This window comes from Anabrus simplex, chromosome 1 (assembly GCF_040414725.1).
Source record: "Anabrus simplex isolate iqAnaSimp1 chromosome 1, ASM4041472v1, whole genome shotgun sequence".
Taxonomy (NCBI): domain Eukaryota; kingdom Metazoa; phylum Arthropoda; class Insecta; order Orthoptera; family Tettigoniidae; genus Anabrus; species Anabrus simplex.
This window is the reverse complement of record NC_090265.1, coordinates 1068378473-1068401814: the sequence shown is the minus strand read 5'-3', so window position 1 is coordinate 1068401814 and position 23342 is coordinate 1068378473. Positions and strand designations below refer to the sequence as shown.

At 38.5% G+C, this 23342-nt stretch overlaps 1 protein-coding gene across 6 annotated transcripts in view; it reads left to right on the top strand.

Moving 5' to 3' along the window:
- The window catches only part of Crag (DENN domain-containing protein Crag), a 579187-nt gene that overhangs the window by 126640 nt on the left and 429205 nt on the right, over positions 1-23342 (top strand). For all 6 annotated transcript variants that reach the window (XM_068225395.1, XM_068225392.1, XM_068225393.1 and 3 more), the window contains exons 8-9: positions 7155-7280; positions 7367-7511. In XM_068225395.1, the coding sequence (XP_068081496.1) occupies positions 7155-7280; positions 7367-7511 (271 nt within the window). The remainder of the gene's footprint in view (positions 1-7154; positions 7281-7366; positions 7512-23342) is intronic.

Here is a 23342-nt window from a genome sequence, read left to right as displayed (position 1 = left end):
TAATGTACATATTGTAAACTATGTAAATATCACCTAAAACACAACTTTTGTAAAAAGCATAAGACCATTGTATTTAGTATTGAGTTAAGTTTAGTTTAGTATTAAGTTCCAATGTTAATAGATTTAAGACTTGACCTTAAGATTAGTATTAGGCTGAAGATGCCCAAAACTAGGGCGAAACATGTCCCTAACTGGTGTTTATAGTTAATGTAGAATTTAATCACTACAAAATATAATTGTATTGAATAGGTGGACACAGTAACTTTATTCTTGAAAGAATTTTACGTATATGGTAGCAAATCGAAAGACCTGCACCAGCACTGGCACACACCATTATTATTAATATTTTATCATGAACAAGCACTTCACTCACTTGCCCTGAGGTTCACACACCCTACACAAAAAATGAGTACCAGGTTAATTCCTGGGGGCAAAAGTATCGGGGCATAGAGCCAACCACTCTACCTCACCAAGTGACGAGGTTACGGTTAGTGGAAGTCCTTAACTTCCACTCCACCCAGGGCCTTAATGGCCTGCATGGAGATGACTTTGCTTTTTTTTTTGTTTTGCACAAGCATATTTATTCACCAGTAACTTACATCGCACACATTTGAAATCACACAACCAGTGCATGCATTCTAAATAATACTTAAAAGTGAATTAGTCATTTGAATTGGTGGAGAAAGGAACTAAGTCCATTTTAGGTCATTTTTGTTTCTTCACTTCAATATATCATTCCAGCCGTCGTGCACCTTACTTTGTGAAACAAACCACCTCCGCCTATTCTTTATGTGGGAAACATGAGAAAGCTTCTCTCCAGTGGTGAAAGGATTGCAGCTCAGGTTCAGGCATTTACAGACTCGCGTGGACCCAATGTGGCGTCTCGGATATCGGGCAAGCTGGCCGCAGCTTTCACACTAGATACTTAGAACATTATATGCCTCCAAACACAACAAATTTTCAGCTATGAGCTCTCACATGAAAGAAACAGGTCATCTTTTCACTTCTAGAGATCAAGACCTCGCTCATCATCCTCATCCTAAACCATCTCCAGTTTCCCGGGTGTGGTATATGAGCCTCTTCCATCTCATCCTGTCCTTGTACCATTCTTCCTCTACAAACTTGCCCCAATCATGACCTCTCAGTAGTACACCGTTCTTAACTAAATCTATCCATTTCCTTCGTGGCCTTCCCACGGGTCGTCTTCCTTCTACTTTTCTGTCAAATTCCTTCCTTGCATTTCTGTTTATTGGCATCCTCTTCATGTGACCAAACCACTTCAGTCTTGATATCTGAATCTTATTGAGGAGAGAATCATCTATTCCTACTTCTTCTTTAATTTTCTCATTCCTAACCTTTTCTTTCCTGCTTTTCTGGATCATAGTGCGTAGGAATTTCATTTCAGCTGCCTGAAGTTTGGAATTATCTCTATTGGTCAGGTTTGTGGTTTCGAAACTGTATGTGAGAATTGGTGTATAATAGGACTTGTACAATGTCTTTTTTGTTTTCATGGGTATTTGCTCATCCCACAGTAGGTGTCTTACCTTGTGGTAAAATTGTGTGCCTTATTGATTCGATTGTTCACCTCATATTTTTCTAGGTTGTCATTTGATAGCATGTTACCCTAGTATTTGAAAACTGGAACGCTGTCCAGTTGGGCTTCATTTAATATGACTATTGGTTCTCCTCCTTCCCCACACACTTTCACCACCATCTTGGTCTTGCTGATGTTTAAACCATATTTCTTAAATTCCTCATTCCAGCTTTGCATTCTCTCTCCCAATTCCTCTTCTGAGTCACTCCAGATCGCAACATCATCTGGAAATGTGAAGGTTTTGATATCTTGATATCTTTCCTTTTAATAGATTTCATTACTACATCCATCACAATAATAAACAGAAGAGGTGACAATGAGCTGCCCTGCTGCACTCGTCTCTTTGTTTCAAACCAGTCCGACAAACCACATCCTACTTGAATAAACTTCTATTCCCACTATACAACATTTTCACTTTGTCTATGAGGCTGTCTTGCACTTGAAGTTTTTTCATGCATTGCCGAATTCTTTCCCTTGGTACACTATTGTATGCTTTCTCAGTGTCCAAAAATATTAGAAATAAAGGCTTATTCTTCTCCCAGTATTTTTCCATTAGCATCCTAATTGCAAATATAAGGTCTGTAGTTGACCTTCCTGGTCTGAAACTATACTGTTCTTCTTCCAAAATTGGTTCAACAGTATCTCTGATTCTGGTTTCTCTTATTTTTTCCATTATTTTCAGGGCATGAGACAGTAGTGCCCCCTTTATTGCCAAGCTAAGCCCAGCCAGTGAGTGAGAGATCCCAAGAGGGACCGTTCGTTCATGGCTTTCTGTTTTCTAGAGGCATTTAAGGGAAAAGGGGTGACGACCAAACACAAAAGAAATTTTTAAAACAACATTCTGACATTTATTCACATAAACACTCATTTAAAACAAACAAAATATCCTTGCTGAATATGAATACATTTATCCTTTCATGGTATCTTGACTTCCAGTATTTAATTTGCAAAAATAACACGATCTCCGTCGATGCAGACAACAGTTAGGCCTTTACTGCCTTTAAAAATTTTAAATGAAAATATAACTTGAGCCTTCTATAATTCATAACAGTATTTACAAAAATCAGCTGGCAGCTATCTCACCTATTATTTCAGAAACAAAATTAAACTGAATTCTCCCTTTTATTCATCAGAACTTTAACACGTGGTCACTGTTAACTAGTGATCAGTTACGTTACTTAAGGTAGGTAACACTTGCTAATGAAATCATTAGAGACCCTACTGTTGAATCTGAGTCTACTTCGAAATCACAATTAATTAATTGTTATTATTAATTGTCATTAAATTGTTTGGGACACATTTACTTCTGTTAATCACACTATCATGTTCACAAATTGATGTATTTCATTAGATAAACTCTCAATCTAATCGTGACACACTTGTCAAAATTTATTATTTAATTGTTATCATTATTACTTGTTACCTCCTTAGCTCACAAGTTAATTATGTCGTTTGTGGACGATTAATTTCTATATGCACAGCATTTAAAGTTTTAGAAATTCTTCGAAAAATTAATTATAAATCCACTGAAATTTTTTATTATAACCACGTGTAAATTAATTGAAGACTTATTAATAAATCGCTTGCCTTTGCTGATATGTGAACTAAACAATCTTTCGTCTAAATCACCATTAAATGAAAACTAAATTCTAATCTAGTCTTACTTGACCTTAGTTTCAACAAATTTGTCCTTAAAGTACACATCAAATAAATTGTGACTATTCTAGAAAGTTTGTTGCTTGCTCGCCCGCTGTTCGGCACACACGCACTCCTCACTCGGGGAACTAGTCTGTCACGTGATCTACTCCTGCACTCGATCGAAGACGGATCAATACTCGCTCCCTCTGAATTGGAAAAAAACAGTCTGTTGCACTAACACAGCTCTCCAAATGATAAAATCCAACTCTTGGCGAACAATAAATTTTCAATGTTGACCTGTAGTAAATGATCTAATAATGACCAAATTTGACGGGGACAGTAGTGTGATACCACAATAATTAGTACATTTTCATCGGCTTCCTTTCTTGAACAGAGGTACAATGATGCCCATCTTCCAGTCCTCAGGAATAGTATTTTCCTCCCATATCTTGTTAAGCAGTCTGTAGAGCCATTGAATTCCTGGAATTCCTGCTGCTTTCAGCATATCTGCACTTAGTTCATCTATGCCCACTGCCTTTCCTTTCTTCATGCTCTTGAGTGCATTTTCAACCTCAAGCCATGTAACTGGTGGTTCAGTTGTGGTTCCTCGATTTGGCTCTCCTCTGTCCGTTGTTATGTTTTCTGTATCTCCATTCAGCAGCTTTTCATTAAAAAAGTAGGTAAAGGGAAATTAATAAACGAATTAGAAAACATCTATATATTTTTAGACCAATATAACAACAAAAATTTAAACCTTAACAATATTATTGGAGTAAAAAACCCATTATACGACATTTTACCAAAGTTGTTGCAATCACTAAACCATAAACATAATAACATAATAAACAATCTAAAATTATCATCTTCCAGGACCCCTCCCACTTTTAAGAAACACAACTCCCTCCCCATCCGCCCCCATAGCCAACCGCATCCAATAGCACATAAACTTAATGCCCTGCCCAACCCTCCCAATCTCCACACCCTCCCCGGCCAATCTCACATTGATATAACACTAGAAGCTAAAATGTCGTCATTCAAATGCTACCATGGCAACTAATTAACATTGCAACAGTCGAAAAGATAAATGAAATTACACACAACATATTTTCTTCAACTCATCTCATCTTTAACCATATTAACATCACAACTGTTGAAGGGGTAAGTAATTTCGCACCCCATTTTTTCTTCATTCTCTCCTCCTCTAATTTCATTCCTTAACATTTCACTCTCCTCTTGTTTCAGACGTAACACCACAAACTCTACTCAACCTCGCACATTTTCCTTTCGATTTTTAATGTATGAAGCTACAACCACGTCTGCTTGCTAATATAAGTACAGCCACGTTTCTGACAAGTACTTGTCCTCACTCCTAAGTGCTTTTAGAGGTTTGCCATCGTATCTTTTTACAGAAGATTAAGAATTTCAACAGACAAACAAGTTTGGATTTTAATTTAACCATCACTAAGAGTGACTTGTATCCTAAATATTAAGCTATGATAAGCTCGTTACGCCATCTCCAGAATGTATGTATGTTTAGTCCTCAGCCCGAAGGCTGGTTGGATCCTCAACAGCTCCGCCATCAGCTGTCATAAATGGCCTAGGCATCACTGAAGAGGTGTACTAGGGAAATGAGGAGTGAGGTAGTTTCCCGTTGCTTTCCTCACTGAGCCAGAAGTTGCTATTACATATCAGTCTGCCAAGCCCACTGAAATGCATGCACCAACTGACCCTATGAGCAACATTTTCACACCGTTGATAGCAGGGACTGGCTGCATAAGGAATGGCATTACTAGCATCACTCATACCTCAGTCACTTTCATCTTGTCAAAGCCAAGGATAAAGCTGAGACAGATCAATGAAAGTAACAATATTGCTCTAGCCCATTCCAGAAGACATAGTGCACCGTAAACACTACGTCCTGCCAGCAAAGGCAAGGCACCGTATTTACCAGATTTCATTTCAACGCAGCAATTTACGTATTCATTTTGAACTTTTAACTCACTACTTGTTACCACATTTAAAAATAAACCATTCGTAATAATCTATAATAAGAACATTATATGTCTCCAAACACAACATATTTTCAGCTATGAGCTCTCACATGAAAGGAGCAGGTCATCTATAGATCAATACCTCACTATCATTAAAAAGTAGGTGAAGGAAAATTAATGAAAGAATTAGAAACTGGAGTGGGCCATTGATGATGATGATGGTTTCCTATTTTCTGGGGCTGTACTTTAATCAAGGCCACGGCCGCTTCCTTCCCACTTCTAGCCCTTTCCTGTCCCATCGTCGCCATAAGACCTACCTGTGTCAGTGCGACATAAAACAACTTGTAAAAAAGGTTTCAATAAATGACCAATCATTTCAAGAATATACTGTAGTCAGCTTGTATTGGGGTAACACTAAAACACTTGCAAAATTTCTTCAAAGTGAGGTTATGAAAATTAATCCTGTTTTTGTACATTCTCTTGTTGGATTCTTCATCACTATCCACTCTTGATGATAACAAAAGCTGTTGTCTTAACATGTTATATCACTAAACCAAATTCTACGCCGTTAACTAGTGTAGTTACTTCATAATTAACAGATGAAAAGGGAATTGTCAATTTGCAAGATTTCTGAAAACTTTTCACTTCATTTCTTTGCACTTTGCATTTCTGTACCAATGGAGGAACATGACAGGCTTGAAAAGTGAAAAAATTTATGACTTTTCACTTTTCAAAACATATCTGAAATGTGATGGTGGAACAAAATCTAAACTGAAGAGTACAAAGTGAAAAGTTGCAAAGTTTGTTCATGGAACAGACCCCAGGAAAGAAATTTATTCTGAGCCTGCATTATTTCAATGGCAAGATGAGAGGAAGGTACTTTCATGGACAGCATAACAGTATGGTTTTTCTTTCTTATGAAAAATGAGAAAACGTGACTTAGTTTCTTTCTTCACTGATTTATTCATTGTTTGCCAATTTAGATTACTTCCTCAAAATGAAATTTGTGCATAGCAATATTTTACTGGATAGTGGGTCATGTGAGGCAAATGGAGAAGAATAGGTTATCTTAGAGAGTAACGAGCTTGACTATGGCGGGTAAGAGAAGCAGGGGGAGACCAAGATGGTGGAAGTTAAATTCGGTTCACAGAGCTGGTTGTAAATAGAAGATTTTATAGGCACTTAGTTCATTCACAGAATCTTGAAAAGCTCCCAGCATTGGGCCCAAGTTGGTATGGTGTTTACATGTATTAAAGCTCAGTACCAGGGAAGGTACCAGGTGGGAGACCTTGTGTGAGCACCTATAAGATGGATCGATCAAATAAGGCCACTTATTGGAAAGTAAATTTTTGAGATTTCGCACCTGGTTAAAGATCGTTCAGAGCGGCTAAACCTTTCCAGCTACCTGTCACATGTCACTATACCCTATATAAAAAAAGAGGGGGGGAGAGAGAGAGAGAGAGAGAGAGCGCGCTCAGTACCTATTTTCAGTGGGGGCTGCTTTGCCAAGACAGTATAGGCATGCTCAGTTCTCCAGTAAGGACACCAGGAAGTCCAAAAAATTTAGAAACATAACTTCCATTTCTAGAGAGGCGCCTGGTCTTAGGGTTCACTCAATCTTCACCTGAATTGACCTGGTTAATTTCTGAAGGCAGAGACTTCAGGCCTGTCCCACGTGGTACCAAGATTTTGAGTAATGGAACTCTGTACCTTCCACTTCTCCAGGGATGTTCATGGCCTGTGCACAGATTGTCTTGTTTTTATTTTCAGTGCTATTCATTTGGACACATTTCTGTGCTTTCTTAGCATTTATAGAGAACATCAAGAGAAGTGGAATTTGTATTTATTGTATTTGAGTAATTTTAAATACGTTTCTTTCTTTCTTGGTTAATAATTCGAGACTATATTTTCTAAAATGAATTGTATTTCAGATATATCTCTCACTTTTTGGATGATATTCCATTCCCATCTCCTCAGAGACCTAGAATCTTAATCCAGTTGTCTTCTGTGGAACGCGTTATTCTGACACAACCAGAGGACCTACCTCTTCCTCGAAGGTTAGTTGGGTTTATACTCCATCTATATTTAATGTTTATGTCTCAAATAATTTTGTAGCTCTGTCATGAATGATTGCTTCTTTCAGTGGTGCTGGATTTCGAGATCTTCTGTTGAACCTTGGTCCAGACAATTGCTTATGGGTTCTTCTTCTAGCATTAACGGAACAGAAGCTCCTTATTCACTCACTGAGGCCAGATGTCTTAACAGCTGTTGCAGAAGCAGTGTCTATGGTACGTAAAATAAAATTTAAAAAATGTAAATTAATCTTAAAGACAACTGTTAGTGCATTATTTTACTCAAACTTTAATTTGCATGATTTTTCTGAACTAGAAATATTATGAACATTAAGGTCAAATATAAGCACTGTGTTTGTTACAAGACCATTGCTGCATGTTGATGCTGATTTTACAGAATTTTCTGTGCAAAAGTCACCTTCATACCATCTAGCCAGTCCAGTCCCCTATGGTAATAGAGTAGATCACACAGCCACTGAGTGACTTTGCACCAATTGTCTGGCAGCGAGAATAACTTGACCCTCTATGGGAACCAACGACTTCGGAAAGATGAGTTCTCTTAGGTGGGGTGATGGTCCCCTCAGTATAAGAAATGACACTGGAACCCATCAAGCAGCATCTGCTCCCAGGTTGGGGGTGGCTGCAGAAGGCGTCTGTACTCTATGTTTGGAGCGACCTCATCACTTGCTAGCAACAGCTCTAAACTGCCTTTGGGAGTGGCACACCCGTAGTAATAACTGCCTAAAAATGAATGCAAATTTGGTACGGCCTTGGAAAATACTAGGGCATCCCCTGCAGGCGAAGCACAGTTCTTCAGGTACTGGGGGAGCTGTGAGAAGTGGGTAACCAGTATCACAATATATCTGAATCGGGACAGTCAACATCCTAACCTGGAGAGACAAGACCAAAGAGCTGATAGAGTTCATGAAGGAGAAATGATATAGCCATCCTTTGTCTTAGTGAAATAAAATGGAGAGCAAGAGGGGAAAAAAACTGAAGGAAGGGTACAGGTTGTTTTACAGTGGAGGACAGGATGGAGTAGGAATGATCATTAGAAAGGAGGCTGTCCTGGAATATGTGGAGGAGGTAAAGAAGATCAATGACAGAAAGTTCATAGCAAGGATACAGTTTGAGACAGGAACACAAGATGTGTTCCAAGAAACGCGGGGGTGTTTAGGGGTTGTAGTAAGGATGTATAGGAGAGGACATAAGTCTCTGGTAAGACCCCAACTAGAGTATGGTTCCAGTGTATGGGACCCTCACCAGGATTACTTGATTCAAGAACTGGAAAAAATCCAAAGAAAAGCAGCTTGATTTGTTCTGGTTGATTTCCGACAAAAGAGTAGCATTACAAAAATGTTGCAAAGTTTGGGCTGGGAAGAATTGGAAGAAAGAAGACGAGCTGCTCGACTAAGTGGTATGTAAAAAACAATGGTCCACCCAATCAATACACATCACTTTGCAAGTGAACTATTTAATTAAAAAACATATTAAATATATTTAGGGACATGTTTCGTCTCTATTTGAGAATTCATCAGCCATAAAATCACGTGGTAGATTACAAATCTCAAAATTCAGAAATTGAAAGAAATAGAAGAACCCAATGACTTTTTAAGGACATTTTTGAGAAATGCAAAAGATATAAATATAAATACATTATTTACACAAATTGACCTGACTTCTTACAAAAACTTTTGTTGTGTTCAATGTTAAAACAATTAAATACATATAACTTGAAATATGACAAGCCATATGGTGGTGTACAATTTCTAATCACTAGACTGGTTGCCAAAAGCCTTGTTTAAATTTCAACCTCTCCGCAGTGTTCATATAGAGTGAAGGCATATGGCGCTGTTGATGGTGATTCGTCCTTCGGGTGGAGACGTAAAGCCTTGAACAGACCCCTTGGCACTATCCTACAGGAGTAGCTTATGTGCTCAGCACCAGGCCTCACCCTCTCCCTTTCTACTATCTTATATCACGTCATTCATTTCATCTCATGAACTCCTCTGTTGAGGTTGACGTCAGGAAGAGCATCCGGGTGTAAAAACTCGCTGTGACGATTCATCTCGCTTCATACTGGACCCCGTAGAAAAACGGGTCAAGTTTTGGGCATACAACCATGAGATAGAAAGCCTTCCGCTGAGTTTGAGTAATGACATCTTCAAATGGTGATCTCGGATGCTATGTTGTAGCTGTTTCTGTGGTAGAGATATGATTCGGTTGAGATGGAATTTTTGTATGCTTGGTTCTTAATTTATAATAATATAAGAAATTTATTTTAACTCAACCTATTCAATACAGTACAAGATGTTAATATATTAGTTAAACATCGTTAAAAATAGTTGAGACATGTTTCGCCCCTTCTGTGGGGCATTATCAGTCATATCAAATACCTCAAAATTCTACCAGACGTCTGGTTGGAATTTATAAAAATATGTTGCATGAGTGAACACATTAAAAAACATTTACAAGATCCCACCATTAACAAAAGATCAAATAGATTTTAAAATGTTACACTAGTGGACACATTGGTGAATTTTCACTCAAAACAAGCCCGTCATATGTACAGTATTGACAATAATGGTACTTAAAGTCTTATTTGATGTTAAATTCGAAGACGGTTTAAAATTTATATACAAATAAACAAATATTTTCATTACTTGTAATGCTTGGTTCTTTCTCGAGAAAATGCCTCTCGTTCAACGAGGAGAGATTGTCATTTTGTTGCTCATAATAACATTGTCATTAATTGGCATAAGACTGAACCAAGTTCTACTCATTGCCTTGAAGTTTTTGTGTGTTTATTGCGATAACAGACAACAATCGCTAATGCTTCTCATTCAGTGTAGTGAGGTTGTCATTTTAAGGCAATCTAATGCTATTAGACTGAATGAAGTCCTGCTGCGTGCTTTGATTTTTTTTGCATTACAGATAGATATATTAGCAAATAATAATTCGATATAGTTGTATTCTTTGCGTTTAGGTGTTTGGGTAGTAGACGTCTCCATTTGCTCGCACTGTAATGGCAGATTTAATGAGTGAATTTTAATCTGGTGATTATTTACCGGCAGATCATGTTAATTATTTTTTCATGATATTCTCTCCAGAGAAACATGTTTTAGGCCACAAAATTATTTATTTATTTATTTATTGGAGGTTGGAGCTTTGGACTTAATTCAACTAGCTATACGTCTACACATACAGATAATTAGAGTAAATGTCAAAACATTAATTATGTCATGCATTCTGTATGTGTTTTTAATGATGGCTTCAACATCTGTATACATAAAGTAAGAGTTTTGTCTGTACATTGCTAAGAATTTAAAAAGAATGGTATTTCTGTATCAGTCGTATCCACAGTAACAATGAAATGCACTTGTGCCTGTCTCTACGTACGCGCATCACAAGAAAACACCTGAAGAGAATTGAATGAAAATAAGTATGTAAAGTCGGGGAATAAGTCAGTACAATCTAGGCCATAAATAATCTTATTCACGCTGAGTGAAATGGTAGTTTAGGGGAAGACCTAAAATTGAATTCTCAAATATTTGTTATTAATGGTCCTATTGACACTGCGTAACTGAAGTTTTAGAGAATTTAATTTTCGACCCTCTTCGGAGGCAGCCCTACCCAGGGAGTGGCCCCCTGCCTATGTGAGTCCCAGAGCACACTGACCCGGTGTGTAACATCTGGTATGGGTCCCAGCTTAGGGTTACGAGTGAAGACCTCAACGGCATCTACGGCGGATAAGGTGGACTTCGGTATGGCGGAGATGGCGGAAGGGGCATGTTGATATTAGGTTTTTTGTATCAGTTATTAGGGGGATAAAAGATAGGAGATTGATTTCTAATCCTATTCAAACCCCCAATCAGGAAGTTGATGTAGTGGCAATGAGTGTCCCTAAAATTAAAGTTGCAGTAAATAAAGTTTTAGCAGGAGTAGTGAAGATTAAAAAGGAGGACAATCCTATTTACGGGGTATGAACCCATACCCGTAGCGTCTGTACTCCAGAGGAGCGGCTACAAAAGGCGCCTGTCTCCATGTTAGGGGCGGCCTAATTTTGAACCTGGCAGTAGGTATAAAATGCCTTTGGGTGTGGCGAGCCCATCGTAACAATAGCCTATATGGACAAAGCAGATATGGTGCCTCGGAAAAGGTTAGGGCATCCCCTGCTAAAAGCGACGCGCAGCTTTTCAGGTGCTGTGGGAACTGTGAAAAGTGGGCAACCAGCACCAAACTACATCAAAATTGCAACCGTAAACATACTGACACTGACGGGAAAGGCAGAAGAACTGGTTGACTTAATGATAGAAAAAGATAGAGCCATACTTGGACTGTGCGAGACCAAGAAGAGGGGTACAGGGGAGATCCCTCTGAGAGAAGGATACAGGCTGTATTACAGCGGAGGACCTGAAGCAAAAAATGGAGTGGCCATCATACTTAGAATTGAAATCCAAGAATATGTGGAATATACAAAGTACGTCAGCAATAGGATGATGATGATGATGAGATTCCAGTTTGAAAATGGCGTGAAAGATCTATTTCAGTTGTATGCCCCACAAACTGGTTGCATAGATGAACATCTAGAGGACTTCTTAGAGGAAGTGGAGGGACAGATAGAAGATAAGGAAGTACTATTGATGGGAGATCTAAATGCACAAGTTGGAATGGAAAGACAAGGAAAGGAAGATGTTGTAGGGCCCTTTGGATATGGAAATGTAAATCCAGAAGGCGAGTTGTTGGTGGATTTTTGCATGAGGAATCAAATGATTGTTGGAAACGCCTGGTTGAGGAAGAAGAACAGCCAGAAGATTACAAGGTATGGTTGGGGAGACAGACGAACAAAGACCATGATTGATTATATAATCATAGAGAAGGAACACCGGAAGAACCTTGTAGATGTAACAGCCATGCCTGAAGAAGCCTTTGGTGGAGATCATAGAGTTGTGATAGGAAAATTGAAAGTTGGAAAGATTGAAAAACCCCAGTTAACCCCTCAGCGCCGACCTCTATACGTGGTATAGACCCTCTTTTCTTCCGTAGCCGCCGACCTCTATACGTGGTATAGACCCATACATGGTTTCGCATTTACGGCTATAGCGCGAAGAGTTTTGGTGTTATGGATATGCAAATTGTTTTGTTTCCAAGAAGACATTTTCGGGTTTATCAGTGTTCTAAATAAGTATTGAAAATTGTTAAAGTGTAGCTGCTTTTGCAAGGATAATTATATGTCAGTTATGTCTGAGCACCAATCCCTGCTTTTTTAATAGTCCGTTTGCTTCATTCTTTCCCACAGAATAAAATAAAGAAATGATGATCTGAGAAGTTTGTCATTTCGTGTGATGTTCTTTGCTCTAATTTTGTATTAAGAGTGCGATTTATTTATTATATTTGTCTTTATTTCTCAGCTTGTAGTCTTTTCGTAACTCTCTCTACGAGTACTCTGTATAGGCATCAGTTAGTGCTGCTTTCTGTCATACGACACGAGAAGCAGTTGTGCATGGTATATATTTCGTTTGAAAGACGATGTATCGACCTTTTAATCTGAAATATGTATCGAGTTGTTTTGATTCGTCATAAATGTTATTCCCCTCATTCAGTTTCGTCCTGCCGCTTTCGGTCCCGCTGCAGCTTCATCAGCTTGTGTGACGCACCGCGCTCAATGGCTAGCTCCTGCTGAGTGTAGCGTGCTTGAAATATTGTATAATTCAAATGAATGTTTAGTCGGAAGTAGTAGTGGCAGTATTAGCAGTAGTGATAATGAAATAGATGATGTAGCAGTCGTAAATGATGAGAGTGACGATGAGGAGGAACCAGTACTTGGAAATTTCGTGTAGGAGGTTATAGATACGCATACAGGTCAAAGGGAAGCTTTCAACAGTGAATTATGATTCCTAGATTCTCCAATAATATTTAGACAAGTCACAGGGACAAACATTAAGCAGTTATCTTATCAGTTTCAGCTGATGGAAGGTTTGTTTACGTAGTACAAAATACGCTTCTCGGGCGGGAAACGAAATATTCAAGGCCGGCGCGCATCAGATAATACAGTTCCAAGGTTGCAGGAAATACGCTTTATCAGGAAATTAGCACCCAAGAGTGAGAAATCCAAACCTCAGAGACGTTGTATCGCGTGTTCAAAACACGGTGAAAAGAAGACATCGGTGTACTGCTGCCAGGAGTGTGCCTTGGGTCTCTGTCTCGAAGAGTGCTTCGAACTCTATCACACGGAACTAAATTACTAAGGAAATGTGAAACAATTATGTAATTATCTTCATATACATAGTTCTACCATAAGGAATTCCAAATTTCGTGAATATCGGGCCACTCTTATACTAGTAGTAACGCTTTAAGTGAATCAATGTATTTCAGTCGCGCGTAGTTGAAATCTCATCCGGCCGCGGGATAGGAAACTCTTTAAACGGCTGCGACGCTGAGGGGTTAAGAAGAAAGAAAAGAATTAAAGTATGGAAGTTGAAAGAGAAAAGCATACAAGAAGAATTTCAAAGGGAAATAATACCCTTGGTACCCAGGACAGAGGTGGGGAATGTTGAAGAGGAATGGAAAAGATTTAAGGAAGCACTGGTTGGATGTGCAGAAAAGGTGTGTGGTAGAACATCAGGAAATGTGAAAGACAAAGAAACACACTGGTGGAATGATAGGGTAAAGATTAAAGTGAAGGAAAAGACAATGGCATGGAAAGCATGGAAAACATCTAAGACTGAAGAAAGTAGAAGAAAATATGTGGAGGCAAAGAATTTGGCCAAGAAAGTAGTGGAGGAAGAAGAAAAGCTGGGCCCTATTCACACAGAAATTGAGAGATGATACGCAGGGCAGCAAGAAATTACTGTATGGTATCTTAAGAAACAAAAAGAGAGACCAAGTAAACTCCAGATTTGTGAAGGATGAAGGTGGCATAATTTTAACAAAGCCAGAAGAAATAAGAAATAGATGGAGAGAGTATTTTCAGAAGCTGCTGAACATAAGAACAGATGACAGTCATTCAATGGACGACCAGGAAAGGCAATCAGATGATGATGAAATGGATAAAGAAATTACAGTGAATGAAATTGAAATGGCAGTAAGAAAGATGAAGAAAATGGAAAAACTGCTGGAATAGATGAAATTTCAGTGGAGATGATAAAGGCAGCTGGAGCTGTAGGCCTGGAGTGGACATATCGGGTTCTCAGGAATGTCTGGGAGAATAAGGAGGTCCCTGAGGATTGGCAAAAAGGAATAATCATCCCAATTTTCAAGAAAGGTGATAAGAAAGTTTTGAAGAACTACAGGGGAATTACTCTAATATCCCATGTTGCTAAGATAATGGAAAGGATACTGGAAAATAGAATAAGGTTGAGGGTTGAGAATCAGATACTGGAAAATCAGTTTGGTTTCAGAAGTGGAAGGTCAACAATAGAGCCCATTTTCATTATGAGACAACTAATGGAAAGCATTGGGAGTATGGGAATGATATGGTGATGACATTCATTGACATTGAAAAGGCATATGACAGTTTCCCCAGGACGAAAGTTTGGGACAGTCTGGTGCAAAAAGGAATTGGACAGGGATTAATAAAAATCATCATGGCATTGTATAAGGAATGTTATAGTTGTGTGCAAACACAAGTTGGCAGGACAAGTTGGTTGAAAATAACTAGTGGGCTGAGACAGGGAAGTGTTCTATCACCAGTCCTGTTTACAATAGTAATGGATGACATCATGAGAACAGCAAAAGCAGCATATGGAGGAAGAGAAATGAACATGATGTTATTTGCAGATGATATTGTGATTTGGGGAGAAGACGACAGGAAGGTTCAAGAACAGTTGAATGCGGTGAATGGGATGATCGAAGAATGTGGATTGAAAATAAGTGTAGAAAAGAGTAAAACTCTTGTTATGACTAGAGGGGAGAAAGAAGGGAAAGGTCAGATTAGTCTTGCAGACAAGCCCCTGGAAGTAGTGGAAACGTTTAAATACCTGGGGAATGAATTAATGGAGAATGCTCGACTGGGTGCTGATATTAGTAAGAGGATTCAAGCTGGAAGCTGTTTCTATCATAGTGTAAGAAACATGTTATGGGACAAAGATGTGCCAATGGAAGCAAAGGAAACTATGTACAAGATGTATTACGTACCCATAACTACTTACGGGGCTGAAACTTGGACAATGACAAAGAAGGATGAGTCGAATACAGGCAGCCTAAATGAAGTTCTTGAGGAGTATAATACAGGAGAGTAGAAGAGACAAAATAAGGAATAAGAAAATCCAGGAAGAAATTGGAGTGGAAAAAATTAATGATAGATTTGAGAAGAGCCGACTAAGATGGTTTGGGCACATAAAGCGAATGAGCGACGAAAGAGTGCCAAAAAAGGTGATGGAAATGCAAATCCAAGGAAGGAGAGGCCGTGGACGACCACGTTTGAGATGGAAGGATACCATCCAACGCAGCATTATATAAAGAAACCTGGACTGGGACACAGTGTTGGAGGAGGAGTGGTGGAAAGACCGAAGAAAGTGGAGAGGAACCATATTTGCCCCTACCCGGCTACAGCTGGATAAAGGGAAATGATGATGATGATGATGACATTTTTACCGTACCAGCTATGATTACAAAAATATTCATGAATTTTGATTTTTGTTGCTAAATAGATGAACGATGCTAATGCTGAGCAACGAGAAAATAGATGAACAGAATTTAATGAAAATCGATATGTAAGGAACTACAGTCTCACGCTATAAATAATTTTATTCACCCTGGTTTAAATGGTAATTTAGGGGAAGGCGTCTAAAATTCAATTTTTCATTACCGATGTTATTGGTCGTTTCGAAGTATTACATACAAAGGTTAGAGAGAATGCCATTTCTGGTTATTTATGTCTTATTCAGTTTTACCGTACTGACCATAAGATTGGGGATTATTTTAAGAGATCAGGAAAGAATTACAAAAACTGATACCAAGGACAGATATTAGTCATAGTAAACAGGAATGGAATAATTTTAAGAGTGTAAGATGTGCGGAGAGAACATGTGGCAGAACATCAGGAAAGGTTAGAGAGAAAGAGACAACATGGTGGAATGATAGAGTGAAAGGTATAAAGTAAAGGAAAAGTTGTTGCTTAGTTTGTTGCTTAGTCCATATCAACACCGAGCATTGCTGACAAGGAAATATTGTTCAATCTTGTTAATTGACGATGGATTTCGTCATGATTGTGTTAAGGTGTAAAAAGGCTTGGTCATCAGTCCATATCGACAAGGAAAACTGTGAAGATGATTATTAAAATGAAAAAAAAATCGTAAAGGAACGATCACTTGAAGAAGAAAAAAGAAACTCACAAAAGGAAGGAGTACTCCCTTTACATTAGATGCCTTAATATTACAGAGTCGGAAGAAAACTAAACGTGAAGGCCTACAATATAAAAAGCTCATAAAATTGATCAACAATAACATTGCATTGACCATTGTTTGTTGTGATGTGCTTTGTGTCTTCTGCTGTTGCTCATCTCCAAGAGATGGGTTTATTGTTTCATACCGAGTATAACAGCCTGCCTGAATATTGGTGGGAAGTAGGTGGGGAGTTAGATAACTCTCTTCTTTAGCATGCCATTCCTCTGGTTCATAAATTTTCTGATATTACTGGTATGTAACACACTGGTTCATCATAGTATTCCAGATTCCAGCTATTCAATCTCTACTCTGAGGCACTGATTGGAATGAGCAGTGTACTCATTTAACGGAATAATGGTAGAGGAGTGTTCACGGCTGTCTGCGGCCTGGTCGTTCCAGCTCTTGAACTTTGGACTGTTTTATCAACAGCGTGGTACTGTTCATTAAAAGTGAGAAAATGTGCGGTTTTTCATTTGACCGAGCATTTCATATGATAGCATTGTTTTCAGTTGTGACATTGCTACTGAAATCATTGCAATGACATGTCGACTTCAGTTGGGAAAACCACAAAGACAGTTTTTGATGTTGTAGAAAGAAGGCGGAGAGTGAGTGTCTGCCATTATAATGAAAACATCCCAACTTGATTCTGACTGGCAGTAGGCAAGTGGGCCTACCATCATAATGAGAACTCCCCAGCTTGATTGTGACTGACGGTAGACAGGAGGACCTGCCATTATACTGAATTCTCTAACCCAGTCTTCACATGAGAAAAGACATAGGGTCACTCCCCGTCGTGTTTCCGGGTAACGTTAAGAGCTATGCAATTTAAACAGTCTTACAACATGTTCACTACTTAACCTAGAATTCTGTGTACAGTGTAGAATTCCGTAGTGAAGCATGGGTACACCAGCTAGTTAATAATGTTAGTTTAAACATTAATTCTTCGTTGTCACGACATAAGGATTTTATATTTACGCTGTTCCTGACTCTTGTCCCATTGTTTATTACCGAGTACATCATTTGTCAAAAAAAATGAGTGTGGAGTTTACGCCATCACTTTTGCTGCATCCGCCTCTGCATTAGAAAGCGTTTGGGAGAACATGACGTCTGTGAAGGTATGAGGTCTCACACAAAAAAAATTTTGATCATAAGAAAAAAAAAAGTGGAAGTGACAAAGATAAAAATATGCATTTACAAAGACAAACAACTGAAGCTAAAACGATACGCTTCAAGAAAGGTCAATTGAGAAAAGTTAAGTCACAAGAAAGAGAGAGTAATTCGTAGACCTGTACATCTAACATAAGAATATCAGAAGACACGGAGTAAATGAAACAGGTTAAGTTGATCATATGGGACGAGGCAAACATGGCTCCCCTTTACGCTCTTTCAGCAGCAGGTCAGCTACTTATCATGAACAACAAATCACCTTTTGCTAGAAAAGTGATCTTGCTTAGTGCAGACTTCAGACAGTGCCTGGCAGTAATTCCTCACTGTTAAAGAACAGATGTCATCCAGTCAAGTTTTAAATATTCTGCTTTATGGCCCCAAATTAACTCAGTTGAATGGCTTCTAAACCTCAAAAACTGTGAACTAGATAAAAATACTATTCAGATTCAACACAACAGTATTTCAGAAAAATATTTTACATTATTCAATTGGTTCTTCTTTTCATCAGTCAGATTACAATGTTTTCCAAAATAGTTCATTTTTTGGCCAAGAAATGAACAAGTCAACATCATCAACCAGTAGGTTCTGAATGGTTTGATAGGTGACCAAATAATGTACATTAGCATTGCCTCCATAATATGCGATGATGTTAGTGAAGCTGTTTTGTACAATGGAAAGGGATTGAATCTACGGAAGCTAAACAAAAATGTTGTTTGTGCAGAAACTCGGACGAACTTAGCTTCAGGAAGAAGGTGTTTTATACCAAGAATAGATTTAGAACCTGTGAATCCGGGTTTACTATTCATTCTTAAATGGAGGCAATTTCATCTAAATTTAGCCATCTCTGTCACAGTGAATAAGTCACCAGGATAAATTTTGAAGTTGGGATAAATCTTCCCATTCCAGTGTTTCGGACAGTTGTACGTAGCTTTCTCAAGAGTACACAGTTCCATAGACGTCAAAGTACAACTCCGAGCTACAACTGCGCTCAATACTACAATCCCTGTTCTGATCATAATGTTATTGACTTTACATCCCACTAACTACTGTACTTTTGTGGTTTTTGATGACGCCGAGGTGCCAGAATTTAGTCCCGGAGGAGTTTTTTTACGTGCCAGTAAATCTGCTGACATGAAACTGATGTCTTTGAACACCTTCAGATACCACCGGACTGAGCCAGGATTGAACCTGCCAAGTTGGGGTCAGAAGGCTAGTGCCTCAATCATCTGAGCCACTCAGCCCGGCTGTTTTGATTCAATTTGAATGCCATATAAAACCTGGAAAGTGTAACTTTTATTCATAAGATACATTAATAGTCTGTTTAGAATTTCCAATTACTTTATAAATAGTAATTTTGACTGTCAAAGACAGGCATATGTACTAGTTAAGATGTATAAACTGAATGAATAATAATAATAAAAAGTATGTAAATTGTTATTATTCATGTTTATTCAGTTGAATGAAGCACGTCGTTCCGTTGTAAATAATTTTTTTTTATTTTTGTTCAGTTTGTGTGTCTTAATTTGTACTTATAAATAGAGTTGAACCAACTGAAACATATTTACATTCTCATGAAAGGAACCTTAAAAGTACAGTACAGTAGTTGGTGGGACGCAAAGTCAATAACATTATAATCAAAACTGGTATTGTAGTATTGAGCGCAGTTGTAGCTCGGAGTTGTAGTTTGACGTCTATGGATTTGTGTGCTCTTGAGAAAGCTACATGCAGAAAATGTATGCCTCGAAGAATTTATCAAAGAATGTAAAACTGAGACACTATAATGCAGTAGTCAGACCATCGGTCCTCTATGCAGCAGAATGCCTATCCCTAAAAAGACCCCACTGAGAGCCCTGGAAGTGCAAGAACAGAAATTTCCGAGAAGAATAATAGGGCCAAGGATCCTACCAGATGGAAGGCGATGGTGCAAACCCAACAATGAGCTCTACCAGCATCAAGAAAACCTCACAGATGCCATCAGAAGAATACGTCTGACTTCCTATGGACACCTACACAGAATGGATCCTAATAGATTATCCCATAAGATCTTCAAGGTTGCTAACAAAGGCAAAGCTACTGGATTCCCGTGGACCAAGCAAGTGGACAAAGATCTTGCAGAACTTAATATTAATCAAGCCGCCATAAATTACAGGAATGCATACCGTTTAATGGTCAAAACTAAACCTTTTCTAACATCCTTTACATCAGCTAGTCACAAAGGAGCTGGGAATTGGTCAGAGGAGCGCAGGAAAGAATTCAGTGAGAAAATGAAGGAAAACTGTGCCAACAGGAAGGCTCAAGAGGCCGTTAAGAACACAATCCAGTATGCCAAAAGGGGCAGACGATGACAAAAACACAGCTAGAACACAAGCACTGTGGTTCACAGATGGCCTAAACGCAAAGAAAAACAGAAGATGTTGACAGTGATCTCCCTGAGCTGCGATGTAAGTTTCATGTCTTGTAATGAGATTTTGAAACATACTTTGCAGTTCATGGACACCAGTGAAACGCACAGTGTTTCTAATTTTGATTTTTAATTCTTTTGCAGTTTGAGGATTATTCCTGTAAACTTTCCCTTTGAGATTTCCCCATTGGTAAAAGTTCCAGGGGCTTAAATCAGGTGAATGAGAAGGCCCTTTACTGAAGGTCTGATCATCACTGAACACTTCCTGCAACTGTCGCAAAGAGCTACATGCCATATGAGCTGTTGCATCATCTTGCTAGAAATAGCTGTACCTTTTTTCTTCTTCAGTCAGTTCAGCAAAAAATAGTTCAAGAGCGTTGTAAATATAACGGTCAAAAGTATTTGTGTCTTGATACCATCATGGATACTATTCATTAACCAACTGCAAAATCTTATTCTTGCAGTGAAATCTGTAGACTGTATGTTATGGACTGAATGAGTCCGATAAGACTGTAAATGTAATAATTTTGTTGTATTATGTGCTGATGAATGTGAAATACCCATATGTGGACTAAGGCTAAGGCTTAAAACTAGTCATCGTTTCTGCAATCGGCACAGTCTTGCCTGTATATCTTCTAATCTCTCTTGTGTGAGAGCTGTTCTCTTTTGCTGTTTTTTCTTATTAGTTACGGAAACAGCACTACGCCACTTGTGAACGAGTTTATGCACATAACGTTTTGATGGTACTATAGAACTGGGAAACTGTCTATGGCATTTTCAAAGGCACTTTTTATCTGTTTTTTTCTGCTTCTTGTGCAAATAACACTCGATCAAAAATATTCTCTGCACTGTAGTGTACTTAACCATCGCAATAATAACCTTACAACACACCTTAAAAGTCCAATCGTTACTAGCGAACTGAGCAACACAGCTAACCCTCCTGCTGCATCAACTATCAACACTTCTTATCACAGTAGCCTCTTCAGTCGTGGGTGGGACTGCTAGATCAGAATAAATATCTATTTTGTTTTTTTACATATTTAAGCTCATTTTAAACACAAATTCATAAATAAAAATAATTCTAAGTGAGTGGTGACCTTGGAATGAATGGTCCACATATGTGGACCTCAGAACTGATTTGTGATGAAAGGGGTAAATACCATTAGTGAAAAATTGAAAAATCTTTTATTTTCCAAGCATATACAATTACCGAGCTCGATAGCTGCAGTCGCTTAAGTGCAGCCAGTGTCCAGTATTCGGGAGATAGTAGGTTCGAATCCCACTGTCGGCAGCCCTGAAAATGGTTTTCCGTGGTTTCCCATTTTCACACCAGGCAAATGCTGGGGCTGTACCTTAATTAAGGCCACGGCCGCTTCCTTCCCACTCCTAGCCCTTTCCTGTCCCATCGTCGCCATAAGGCCTATCTGTGTCGGTGCGACGTAAAGCAACTAGCATATACAATTAAATATGTTTAGAAATAAGACAACGAAGGAATTTATATGGTAATATTCTGCAAATTCCAAATAATATTTGGAAAACACACAAATAAAGATAGTTTTCCACTGTCACAGCGTGAAAATTCTGATATCCTCCAACTTGACACAGTATCATGTTGTTCAGTAACAGACTTACGTTAATGACAACTGCTGGAGTACTGTGATTATGCAAATATAACCATATATAATAGAAAATATTTAACTAACACCAGACAAGAGGCAACAATGTCACGAAAAACTCCAGAAATATTTCAAGGTTTTTCAGTTTGTGATTTCAAAATGACTTTCTGTTATATCTTCTGGTAATTCAGCATTACCATTTTTAACAGTTCTTGGTGAATTAAAACCATATTGCCTGAAAGAAAACACGTAACATTCAAACAAAACACAATCACAATTAAGACTTGAGGTCCACATATGTGGACCATATATTTTTTATGTTGTACTGAACACAATGTAACAATACTACATACATTATCTCAATTATCCTTCAAGCCTTCTTAGAAAATAAAAAAATTCTGAATCCAAGTACTAAGCTATAACTGAATTTATTTCCACTTACTTGAAAGGCAGTCACCTGTCGGCACCATTTTACTGTTTTTGCAAAACATGAGTTGGCAAAGAATAACACAACTTGATGTAGATTCACAGTGGTGCCTTCTGGAGTTGAAAATAGGTACTAGAATGTCCACAGAAGAGCACTCTGGGTCTAAAATATTATAATCTCATGCCAAGGAAAGAAAATACATACATGCATACATACATACATACATACATTATCATTATAGACTGTTATGCCTTTCAGCGTTCAGTCTGCAAGCCTCTGAGAATTTACTAAACGTCGCCACAATCCTCGATTTGCAACTAGTGTTGTGGACTCATTTAGTTCTATACCTCTTATCTTTAAATCGTTAGAAACCGAGTCTAACCATCGTTATCTTGGGCTCCCTCTACTTCTCTTACCCTCCATAACAGAGTCCATTATTCTCCTAGGTAACCTATCCTCCTCCATTCGCCTCACATGACCCCACCACCGAAGCCGGTTTATGCGTACAGCGTCATCCATCGAGTTAATTCCTAAATTAGCCTTTATCTCCTCATTCCGAGTACCCTCCTGCCGTTGTTCCCACCTGCTTGTACCAGCAGTAATTCTCGCTACTTTCATGTCTGTTACTTCTAACTTATGAATAAGATATCCTGAGTCCACCCAGCTTTCGCTCCCGTAAAGCAAAGTTGGTCTAAAAACAGACCTGTGTAAAGATAGTTTCGTCTGGGAGCTGACTTCCTTCTTACAAAATACTGCTGATTGCAACTGCGAGCTCACTGCATTAGCTTTACTACACCTTGATTCAATCTCACTTACTACTGTATATTACCATCCTGGGAGAACACACAACCTAAATACTTGAAATTATCGACCTGTTCTAGCTTTCTATCACCAATCTGACATTCGATTCTGTTGAATTTCTTACCTACTGACATCAATTTAGTCTTTGAGAGGCTAATTTTCATACCATACTCATTGCACCTATTTTCGAGTTCCAAGATATTAGACTGCAGGCTTTCGGCACAGTCTGCCATTAAGACCAAGTCGTCA